The following is a 10,787-nucleotide window of genomic DNA, read 5'->3' as shown; positions in this document are numbered from 1 at the left end:
GAGCAGGAGGTCTCCACACACTGTCCTTGCCTGCAGACACTGCCCCTGCAGCTCCCAGTGATCAGTAATAGGGAACCGTGGCCAATAGAACCCGTGAGCTCAGTGCCTATAGACGAGGAGCAGCACATGGCGCCATTGCTGTCCATGCCAGCTGCTTTCAGGAGCGGGGCAGGGCCAGGGCAGGAGGAAGCTGCCTTAACCCCCCTGCTCCACCACCCGGAACCCATCTCAGTTAGACGGTGCCCAGCCAGAACCTGCTTCCTGAACCCCTGTCCCAGCCCTGACCCCCCTGCTGCACCCAACCACCTGCCCCAGATGTGAGTCCCTCTGCACGCAAGCTCCTTCCCAGAGCTTGCACCCTGAAACCCCTCCTGGACCCCAATCCGCCACCCTGAGCTAAGCCAGGAGCTCCCCCTGTCCAAATCCCTTGGCCCAAGACCAGAGCCTGCACCCCAACCCCCTACCCAGCCAGGTGCAAGTGAGTGAGGATGGGGGAGGCGGGGGGATGGAGGGAGCAGGGGGAGGCCTTAGAAAAGGGGCAAAGCAGGGGCAGGGCCTCAAAGAAGGGGCGGGAAGGAAGTGGGGCCAGGGTGTTGGCGTTTGGGGTAGAACTTACAGTGCACGAAATTGAAAAAGTGATCTGGTGGTTAAAAAGGTTGGAGACCACAGCCCTAAGCCCAAAGCCTTCTTCTGAGGTCCCCTCCCTCCCCTGCAGTGGGGTCTGGGCTGCTCAGGACCAGAGGGGGCTGGATGGACCCATCTACGCGGGGCCAGGCATGGAACAGAGGAGACACACACAGACCTGCATGCTCAGGAGAGTTTATTTCTGTAGCAGCTGCAGCTGTGCAGGGTGCAGGGGTGTAACTAGCACAGGGACACTGAGGTGAGGCAGTTTGCAGCTGGGGACCTGAGAGCTGGTCTCTCAGGAAGGGGCAGAACTGGCCCCAGATGCAGCAAAGCAGCCGAAAGTCTGGGACGTTGCCTGATCGTGTCCCAGGGGCCCGGTTCGTTGCGTCCCAGGCGCTGAGTGACCTGTCGGGGCCCAGGCGAGCGGCCCCCACGCTAGAGTCTGTACTTGCAAATGTAGGCGTTTGTCTTGTCACAGGGAGCATCGTTCCAGTCCTTATAACCTAGAAGGCAAGACAGAAATCAGTGGGGCGGAGGAAGGGCAAGTGGGTGGTGCCTGCCCTGGCAGTGCCCCCCTCCCCCGATGGCATCGTGTGGAGAGACGATCCCACGGCTGAGCAGGAGACCCGAGAGCAGAGCACAGAGGCCGGGTCAGGGGCCAGTGGGGAGACACGCTGAGCATGAGGGACCCAGCTCACTCAGAACTGAATGGGCCGGCCCGACCTCCAGCTCCTTTTTTTAAATAAATAAAAAAAGAACAAGTTAAAAATCACCTAGAAAAGTTAGATGCCTGCACGTCACCAGGGCCTGATGAAATGCATCAAGGAGCTGATAGAGGAGGTATCTGAGCCTCTAGCTATCATCTTTGGAAAATCATGGGAGACAAAAGAGATTCCAGAGGACTGGAAAAGGGCAAATCTAGTGCCCATCTATAAAAAGGGAAATAAGAACAACCCAGGAAACTACAGACCGGTCAGTTTAACGTCTGTGCCAGGGAAGATAATGGAGCAAGTTATTAAGGAAATCGTCTGCAAACACCTGGGAAGTGGCAAGGTGATAGGGAACAGCCAGCATGGATTTGTAAAGAACAAATCATGTCAAACCAATCTGATAGCTTTCTTTAATAGGATAACGAGTCTTGTGGAAATGGGAGAAGCAGTGGATGTCATATACCTAGACTTCAGTAAGGCGTTTGATATGGTCTCGCATGATATTCTTATCAATAAACTAGGCAAATACAACTTAGATGGGGCTACTATAAGGTGGGTGCATAACTGGCTGGATAACCATACTCAGAGAGTTGTTATTAACAGGTCACAATCCTGCTGGAAAGGCATAACAAGTGGGGTTCCGCAGGGCTCTGTTTTGGGACCGGCTCTGTTTAATATCTTCATCAACGATTTAGATATTGGTATAGAAAGTACGCTTCTTAAGTTTGCAGATGATACCAAGCTGGGAGGGGTTGCGACTAATCTGGAGGATAGAGTCATAATTCAAAATGACCTGGACAAATTGGAGAAATGGTCTGAATAAACAGGATGAAGTTTAATAAAGACAAATGCAAAGTGCTCCACTTAGGAAGGAACAATCAGTTTTACACATGCAGAATGGGAAGCGACTGCCTAGGAAGGAGTACGGCAGAAAGGGATCTAGGGGTGATAGTGGACCACAAGTTGAATATGAGTCAGCAGTGTGATGCTGTTGCAAAGAAAGCAAACATGATTCTGGGATGTATTAACAGGTGTGTTGTGAGCAAGACACGAGAAGTCACTCTTCCGCTCTACTCTGCGCTGGTTAGGCCTACGTCTAGACTGGCATGATTTTCCGGAAATGCTTTTAACGGTAAAGTTTTCCGTTAAAAGCATTTGAGGAAAAGAGCATCTAGATTGGCACAGATGCTTTTCCGCAAAAGCACTTTTTGTGGAAATGCATCCGTGGCCAATCTAGACGCACTTTTGCACAAAAAAGCCCCGATCGCCATTTTGTCTACACTGGCCCTTTTGTGCAAAAGTTTTGCGCCAAAGGGACTTTTGCCTGAATGGGAGCAGCATAGTATTTCCGCAAAAAGCACTGATTTCTTACAGTAGGAAGTCAGCGCTTTTGCCGAAATTCAAGCGGCCAGTATAGACAGCTGGCAAGCTTTTCTGGAAAAGTGGCTGATTTTCTGGAAAAACTGGCCAGTCTAGAGACAGCCTTGGGGTACGTCTACACTACAGCGCTAGTTCGAACTAACTTAGTTCGAATTAGTTAATTCGAACTAAGCTAGTTCGAACTAGGCTTAGTCCTCGTAAAATGAGGTTTACCTAGTTCGAACTAAGCGCTCCGCTAGTTCGATTCAAATTCGAACTAGCGGAGCGCTAGTGTAGCACCTATTAAAGTTAGTTCGAACTAACGTCCGTTAGTTCGAACTAACTTTGTAGTGTAGACATACCCTTGGAGTATTGTGTCCAGTTCTGGGCACCGCATTTCAAGAAAGATGTGGAGAAATTGGAGGGTCTAGAGAAGAGCAATGAGAATGATTAAAGGTCTAGAGAACATGACCTATGAGGGAAGGCTGAAGGAATTGGGTTTGTTTAGTTTAGAAAAGAGAAGATTGAGGGGGGACATGACAGCCATTTTCAGGTATCTAAAAGGGTGTCATAAGGAGGAGGGAGGAAACTTGTTCATCTTGGCCTCTGAGGCTAGAACAAGAAGCAATGGGCTTAAACTGCAGCAAGGGAGGTTTAGGTTGGACATTAGGAAAAAGTTCCTAACTGTCAGGGTGGTCAAACACTGGAATAAATTGCCCAGGGAGGTTGTGGAATTTCCATCTCTGGAGATATTTAAGAGCAGGTTAGATAAATGTCTATCAGCGATGATCTAGACAGTGTTTGGTCCTGCCATGAGGGCAGGGGACTGGACTTGATGACTCTTGAGGTCCCTTCCAGTCCTAGTGCTCTATGATTCCTCCACGTTGGGGTTTGGGCCTGGGCCAGTGGCAGCATCTCCCCCCAAAGGGCAGCGCTGCAGTGCCTGGATGATGAACTGCTCCCTTCCCAGCGCTCAACCACTCAAGGCAGGGCCAAATACCAACTAGAGCATCCCCATTTGTCTATAATCTACTCTCAGAAATCTCCAGGGAGGGAGATTCCACAGTCCCCTTAGGCAATTTATTCCAGTGCTTAACTTCTTAACTGTCAGGGTGGTTAGGAACGTAGGAACAGCCACTCTGGGTCAGACGAACGGTCCATCTAGCCCAGTGTGCTGTCTGCCGAGAGTGGCCAGTGCCAGAGGGAGTGAACAGAACAGGGAATCACTATGTGATGCCTCTCTGCTCATCCATTTCCAGCCTCTGACAAAAAGTTTTTTTTCCTGTCCAACTTGAGCATCTCTTGCTGCAATTCAAACCCTTTGCTTCTTGTCCTGCCACCAGAGGTTACTGGGGACAAGTTTTCTCCCTGCTCCTTGCAACCCCCTTTCAGGTATTTGGAAGCTGCTCTCCTGCCCCCTCTCCGTCTTCTCCTCTCCATTAGGAACAAACCCCATTTTGTCAACCTTCCCTCCCAGCTTATGTGTTCGAGAAGATTCATCTGTTTCATTGCTCTGGACCTTCTCCGGTTTGTCCATATTTTCCCTGCAATGTGGTGCCAGAACTGGACACACTATTCCAGCTGAGGCCAATGTGGGGCAGAGCAGAGCAGAAGAATCGCTTCTCGGGTCTGGCTCCCAACACTCTGGTTCATGCCGCCCAGAAGGAGGTTTTCTGTTTTTGGCAGCCGTGTGGCACTTGTTGATGTGAAGTGATGGGATTAGAACAGCCCCTCTCCCGGACGGGTGAGCCGTGGCCAGAAAGGGGTTAAACAATCCCAGGCCAAACGGCTGGGAGTGAACTTGTCCGGGCGTGTGGGAGCAGTTGGCCAGTGACAAGTAGGACCGGCCAGGGCTGGGAGGCACATGGACGGTGAATTAGAGGGAAGACTAGTTGGATGTGGCTACTTGGACCTTAGAGATGCTACCATGGAAACAGACATTTCCTGTGTCACAGAGATCAGCTGGGGGAGCCGGGGGAGAGGCAGGGAGACGGGACAGGAGGCCAGGCCCTCGGCGGGCTGTGTGGTGTGCACAGGGGCTGACGGGGCTCCTTTCTGGGTGCAGGTGTGTTTGAGACTCTGCCTTACCAGTGGAAGTCCACACCTCGACACAGTACTCATTGTTTTTGTCGTTGTTTGGTTCCCCATTATTCCAACTATGGTAGCGATAGAGGGAGCCATCTGTCCACACCCAGGTCCTGTCCTGTGGAGCCAGGGGAGAAGAGACCCTGGTGATGCGGCACCATAGACACACCAAACCCGCATGCAGCAGGGCCCTGCTCAGGCCGGGGCGAGAGCGGGGGAAGGGGCAGCCCAGAGACACGGACGTCACAGTAACGCTCAGCCCCTCAACTTTCCCTTCTGCCCCCCAAGCCCTTCGCCGACGGACCAAATCCCCGCCCCAAGCTGCAGTCACTCGGGGGGGGGGCCAGTCCCCAGGGCCCAGGGCCCGCCGGGGGAGCAGGGGGCTTCCTGTGCTGGTCTCAGCCGGTGGGAGCAAAATCGACGTGTGTCTGTGATGGAGACGCTGGGGGTCGGGGGAGGGGACTTGGGGCTGTTTCCCTCTCGAGGGCTCAGTGCCAGCCTGGCCCCAAGGCAGCAGGACCGGGAGCTCCGGACACTCAGAGCAGGGGACAAGGGGCCGGTCACTCTAGGGGCCTGGCTCTGGCCTGGCCTCAGCTCTCGGGGGGACTGGCTGGGTTTGGGGGGCACAGAACTAGCTCCATGCAGTGCCGGGGGAGGGGGGGCTGGATGGCTGAGCAGGCTGGAGAATGGCTCACAGCGCCTCCCCCTCCTGCATGAGGCCCGGCCCAGCCTCTGCTCTGGGGCAGGGAGCCAAGGCCCGAGTCTGCGGGAGCTGCCCAGGAGCCCCCTCTGGCCCAGCATCACCCTGAGCAGGGGCAGGAAGCAGATGGAGCAGAGCTCGGATGGAGCTCGATTTGGTTACACAGGGGAGCTGTGACGGGGCTGATGGCCAGAGCCCAGGCTGGCTTGGTGCCCTCCCATCTCCGAGGTTCTTGCCTGGGCTCCTTCCCAGCTGGTAACGGGTTCCCTTGCCCCTCCCTGCCCGGTGGAGCTGGGGGTTCCCTACGGAGAATCAGGCCAGGGCGGGACCCCCAGGCCGAGGGAGTGAGCAGCAATCAGGGGCCATGCAGAGCTCATAGGGGAACAAAGCCTTGAGTCTTGGGCAGGGAAAAGTGTCTAGAAAACATGGGGTGGAGAAAGGGATCGTGGTTTTGGGAGCCAGAGCTGTGGGGCGGGGCAGCTGCCTGAGGCCAAGCTTGGCCAGGCACTCACCTTGTCGGGGTCGTGGAGTCCGATCCAGACGCGATCCGTGGAGCCCGACATGGTGATGTAGTGAACCACTACGTCCCTTTCTGCCTCATTGACGATGGAGGCCAGATGGGCCCCCGGCTGGTGATGCTGACACTGCACCTGCAGCAGGGACATGGGCCAGGCCTGTCACCCTGGGGGAGGATGCCGATTGCCCTGCTGTGGGGTCCTGCCCCACCCGGCTGCAGCAGGGCAGGGGTGGCTGAGAGGAGAGAGAGCCCCTCTTGGAGCCTGTTCCTGAGCCACAGGGCTGGGCCCCAGCTGATTCATCTTGCCCGCCCCCCGGCCCCCCTCTTCAACCTCCACCCCCAGGGCCAGTCACCAAACTGCTTCAGCCCCTACCCACTAACTTGCTCCTCCCCTGGAGATGAGCCTCCTACCTCAGCCGCTGACCAGGTCACCTTCTGAGGGAAGAATTTAAAGCAGTGGTCTCTGTAGTGGAACCAGCCATTGCGACAGCCTGTGGCCTTTATCCCCGATCCAGGCCAGAGAGAGCGCTCATGTAGGGGCGAGGCTGTTGTTGAGGCGAGAGAGGAAGCGGAGCTGTCAGTAGCCACCCGTCCAGCTTCTCCAGACTGCCAAAAACGCTGTGAAATTTCGTCCTCTCCCAAAATGGCCCCTCTCTCCTGTTGCTTTCAGCGGGGCTGAAGCCCCTCAGCTAAAAGAGCTGCCACCCCCTCTCCTCTTTTCACTGTGGCAGTGAGGCTGTGCTACCGGCAATGACCACTGTCCCTGCTGTCCCCTGTCTTCTGTGCCACGGCGCTGGGGAAACTGACACAAAGGGTCAGCAAGACGGTGGAGTCTGAGTAGATGGGACTGTGGGGTGAGGGTGGGGAGCACTGGGTGTCAGGGCGACACTGGTGGGGCAGGGAGCAGAAGGGAAGTTGGGGCACAGGGGTACAGCACAGGCTGAAGGGACCCCACGTGCTCATTTGCCAACCTAGGGACGGGTCTTTAAACTAGGTTTAAAATCCCAGAGCTGACCCTAACAGAGGCTGTGTGTTGGGCTGGAAACAGAAAACGGCAAAAGCGTCGGGAGGTCGTAAAAGCAACAAGAGTGAGAACCGTGCGGGAACGTGCTCGGCCTCTCAGATGCCTATACACCGATGCAAGGAGTAGCTCTCTATGGATTTTAGAAATTTCTTGTCTTTCTGTTTGTTCAAGAACTCCTGCTAAATGGTAGGATGAGAACCACCGAATCTGGTAGGCAGCTTCCTCTCCTCTAACTTAAAGCAACATCAGGGTACGGTGGTGCCAGGCCAATGGGATGTGTGTGGAACTGGATTGTTTCTCATAAAATGGAAAGGGAGGGGGCTGGTAGAAGGGAGTTATGCTGCAGAATGCCCACAGGGGGCAGCAAGGGGCAGAGATGGGACCAGGACAGCAGTAACCGCACTGGGCCAGCAGGGGGCAGGGGCGGAGAAAGGGACAGCTCTCTGCTATAGATTTCTGAGAGTCTGTCTGGGAATCTGGGGCCATGCACTTCTCCCCCGACTGGGCCCACTGGGGCTACAGCATCCAGGGAGAGGCGTGTCTGTGACGTAGTGGGGGTACTTGCTGGGCTGTGGTGACCCCTGCTGTCTGGAGCAAGACCCAGCAGGGAAAACCTCACTAGGCCAAGGTAATGCCAAACTTGTTGAACCAGTGGCCAGACACCCCCCATGGAGAGGAACAAAAGGAAGGTGGATGCTGCCCTGGCTGGGGGGCAGGGCTTGGAGAGGGTTTGTGAGTTCCGGTCTGGAAGGCAGAGGATAAGGAGCTGGGGAGGGGTCTGGGACTCCCCTATCTCAAGGGGGGGCACTGAGGCCTCTTAGCCCCAGTTCCTGTAACCAGATTACATCTGTGCTGTGCTGTGCTGGGGGAGCAATAAACCACCCTCAATTCCACCGGCTGGTGCAGTCTGTTTGTGCCATTTCGGGGTGCAGGAGACGGGGAACCCCCAACGCGCCGTCACAGTGTCTCACCTGGCCCCAAGCTGCTGGGGTGAGAGAGGGCTGGGGTTGTCCTCTCTCCCCAGAGCAGCCTGCACCCTGCACCCCTCCTCCCCAGCCCCACCCCAGAGCAACGATTCAAATGAAGAAACAAGAACTTATTTAAGTATCCGGGCAAGGCCGGGTAAATCTTCTAGTGGGGAATAAATGGAAGCACTGGAAGTACTGGTGTAGAAACTACATGATGAGCTCTGGCCGGGGTCTGGAAAGATGTGCTTGGTGGGGTAGGAGCTATGGGGACCCAGCTTTGGTGGCTGCTCCCCCACGGTGGAATGAAATGACTGGGTGAAATGACTTCACGTCCCATGGGGGCAAACAGAGCCTGGGGTTTCCAGGCTGAGGGGCCGGGCAGGGACTCACCTTCCAGCGAGGGGTTAAAGATCAGGCAGCCGAGGAGGCAGAGGCTGAAGAAGGCGACTGGGCCCATCGTCTCGCTTCCCTGGGGAGAAAACACACAAGGGGGATGGGCGGGGGAGCCTGACACCCCCCTGGAAAAACTCCACCCCCCCATGGGGCATTTCCCGGGGAGGGTTCTGGGGGGGGCTGTGCGCTAAGGAGCCTGGCCAGGCTGAAGGGCCCCAGAGGGATCCCAGCCCCCAGCCTCGGGGTCCCTGCTCAGAGCCCGTCTCCCTGGCTCCAAAGGGCCCTTTGCTTCTCCCTCGCTGAGCCGCGCCCCAGGGACAGAACCGGACACCCAGCAGGGAGCCGGGTCCCAGCTCCGCAGGGCCTGGGCTCTGCAAGCCGCACGGCCAGGGACCCCCACACCAGGGCTGCAGGGGGGGACCCCAGAGGGCAGCAGGGAGGCCGGGATCACTCAGGGGGCCCAGGAACCGGATCCTCAGCACAGTGATTCTCCGAAGGGACATTTGCCATCCCCCGCTGCCCCTCCCCCAGTGCTGGGCTGGCAGGGCCCCACGCAGCCCCCCCATGGGACCGGGAGGGGGGAGCAGGCGGCGGGAGGGAGGAGTTTGGAAGGGGCCCAGGGCCAGGCGGGGGGCCGGTCTGTGTGCACGTGGCTGGAATGGCAGCAGCAGGGGCAGCCCCTCGGCCACAGTCCTCTGGCCAGAGAGCAGGGTGAGTGCTGGGAGCACAGAGCCTCTTGTCTCCACCCAGCGCCCGGGGCACCAAACACCCACTGACCCCCCCCCCCTCGGGGCCTTTTCCCCACTCAGTGTGCACGGGAAGCAGTGAGATCCAGAGGGGTTCCTGGTGCACACAAGGCACCAGCCCAGCAATGGCCCCGCTGCCACCAGCCACCAGCGCAGGGGGGAGACGCGGGAGGGAGCCGGGGACTCACCTGAGTGTCACTGGGGAGCTGCTCTGGTGCCGGGTCGGTCCAAGTGCAGCCTGACGGGGCACTGGCCCTGCCTGGGCATTTATAGACCAGTGGGGGAGGGGCTGAGAGGGGACCAGTTATCAATAGTGAACATGCAAATCTGTATAGATGGCAGATGAGTCACTTCCTGCCCAGACAAGTGGCGATAAGGGGAATCACGACCCACCTGCCAGCTGGAGTGTGGCCAGGCGGACGTGCTTGTCAGGGCTCAGCTAAGAGATACGGTAAAAGCTGGTCCTCCCCTCTCCCCCGGCAGTGCTGAGATCCATGGGGCTGTAGGGAGCCCTCTCAGTGCTATTGGGGTCACAGCCCAGTGGGTACAGTCGTGGCAGGGTTATTGGGGTCACTAGCATCAGACCCCACTGGAGACAGTCTGGGCAGGGCTATTGGGGTCAGACCCCAGTGGGTACAGTCTGGGCAGGGCTATTGGGGTCATACCCCAGTGGGGACAGTCTGGGAAGGGCTATTGGGGTCAGACCCCAGTGGGGACAGTCTGGGCAGGGCTATTGGGGTCAGACCCCAGTGGGGACAGTCTGGGCAGGGCTATTGGGGTCAGACCCCAGTGGGGACAGTCGGGGAGCGCTATTGGGGTATCAGGGGTGCACTGGGCAGCGCTACATTGGAATCACCGGGGTTAGCACCCCCGCGGGTGAGAACCGGCTGTAGCTCCAATGGGCTCCATGAGGTCCAGCAGCTGAGATCTGGCCCCGCCAGGGCAGGGTAAAAGGCCACGTTTCCAATTCCCAGCCCTCCAGTGCAGAATGGCCCTCGGCCCCTCCCACGCCCTGTGCCTGGCTCGTCGCCTCCCCCCCCCCGCACCGTGTGTTGCTGGGAAATGCACCGTCCTGGCGGGGCGAGTCCCTAGTGACTCCTAGCGAGTCTCCTGAAAGCTCCCCAGTGAAGTCAGTGTGTGGGGGTGACGCGGGGGGAGAGGGGGCAGGTCTATGGGCAATGGAGCCACCTCGGGGCAGGGCTGGTCTCCCGTGCGCAGGGCCCCTGCAGGGAGGGCGCTGGGTGGCTGCACATGCACTTCAGCCAAGCCCTGGTGAGCCCGGAGTGGGGCCAGCTCGGCACCTTCCCCGTCCGGTTCAGCCCGGAGCTCACAGAGCGCAGAGGGAGCCATGGGGGAGCTGCCCTGACAGAGGTATTGCCTGACAACCTGTCTCCCCAAGTCCCTGGGCCTGGCTGAGCCCCAGCCCTCGGAGTCCTAGGGGCCCCCTGCACGTGGACGAAGCGAATGGGTCCCTCCCCATGAGAGGGGCGGGGGAGCGAGGACAGCCGTGGCCTGCCCTCGCCAGGCTGAAGCACTGGAAGATGATGGTCATGGGGGATAGCGGCTGCAGGAAAACGGCTCTGCTCTGGCGTGGGCGAGAGGCGCCTTCCTGCAGGCGGGTGGGTGCGTACTCCGACCAACGACCGGGGCACTGTCTG

The 10,787-nt window shown here is 57.8% G+C and overlaps 1 protein-coding gene across 1 annotated transcript; it reads right to left on the bottom strand.

Annotated features, from left to right (window-relative positions):
- Positions 1-1,062: 1,062 nt before the first annotated feature.
- On the bottom strand, positions 1,063-6,146 carry LOC142827866 (C-type lectin BfL-2-like). The gene is made up of 3 exons (XM_075924047.1): positions 5,994-6,146; positions 4,785-4,899; positions 1,063-1,130 (listed from the first exon to the last, which is right to left on the bottom strand). The coding sequence occupies exons 1-3, from the start codon at positions 6,144-6,146 to the stop codon at positions 1,063-1,065; spliced, it is 336 nt and encodes a 111-aa protein (XP_075780162.1).
- Between the last annotated feature and the right edge of the window lie 4,641 nt (positions 6,147-10,787).

The sequence above is a fragment of the Pelodiscus sinensis genome, chromosome 1 (genome assembly GCF_049634645.1).
Source record: "Pelodiscus sinensis isolate JC-2024 chromosome 1, ASM4963464v1, whole genome shotgun sequence".
NCBI classification, from domain to species: domain Eukaryota; kingdom Metazoa; phylum Chordata; order Testudines; family Trionychidae; genus Pelodiscus; species Pelodiscus sinensis.
Note: the sequence above shows the minus strand (reverse complement) of the source record. Positions and strands in the feature narration are given on the sequence as shown.

Bases quoted from the DNA above. Each gene is read 5' to 3' on its own strand.
- LOC142827866 (XM_075924047.1), bottom strand. From the start codon at position 6,146: ATGTCCCTGCTGCAGGTGCAGTGTCAGCATCACCAGCCGGGGGCCCAT. The intron at 4,900-5,993 runs GTGAGTGCCTGG...CTGGCTCCACAG, and splicing joins GACTCCACGACCCCGACAAG to GACAGGACCTGGGTGTGGAC. The intron at 1,131-4,784 runs GTAAGGCAGAGT...CTTGCCTTCTAG, and splicing joins CGAGGTGTGGACTTCCACTG to GTTATAAGGACTGGAACGAT.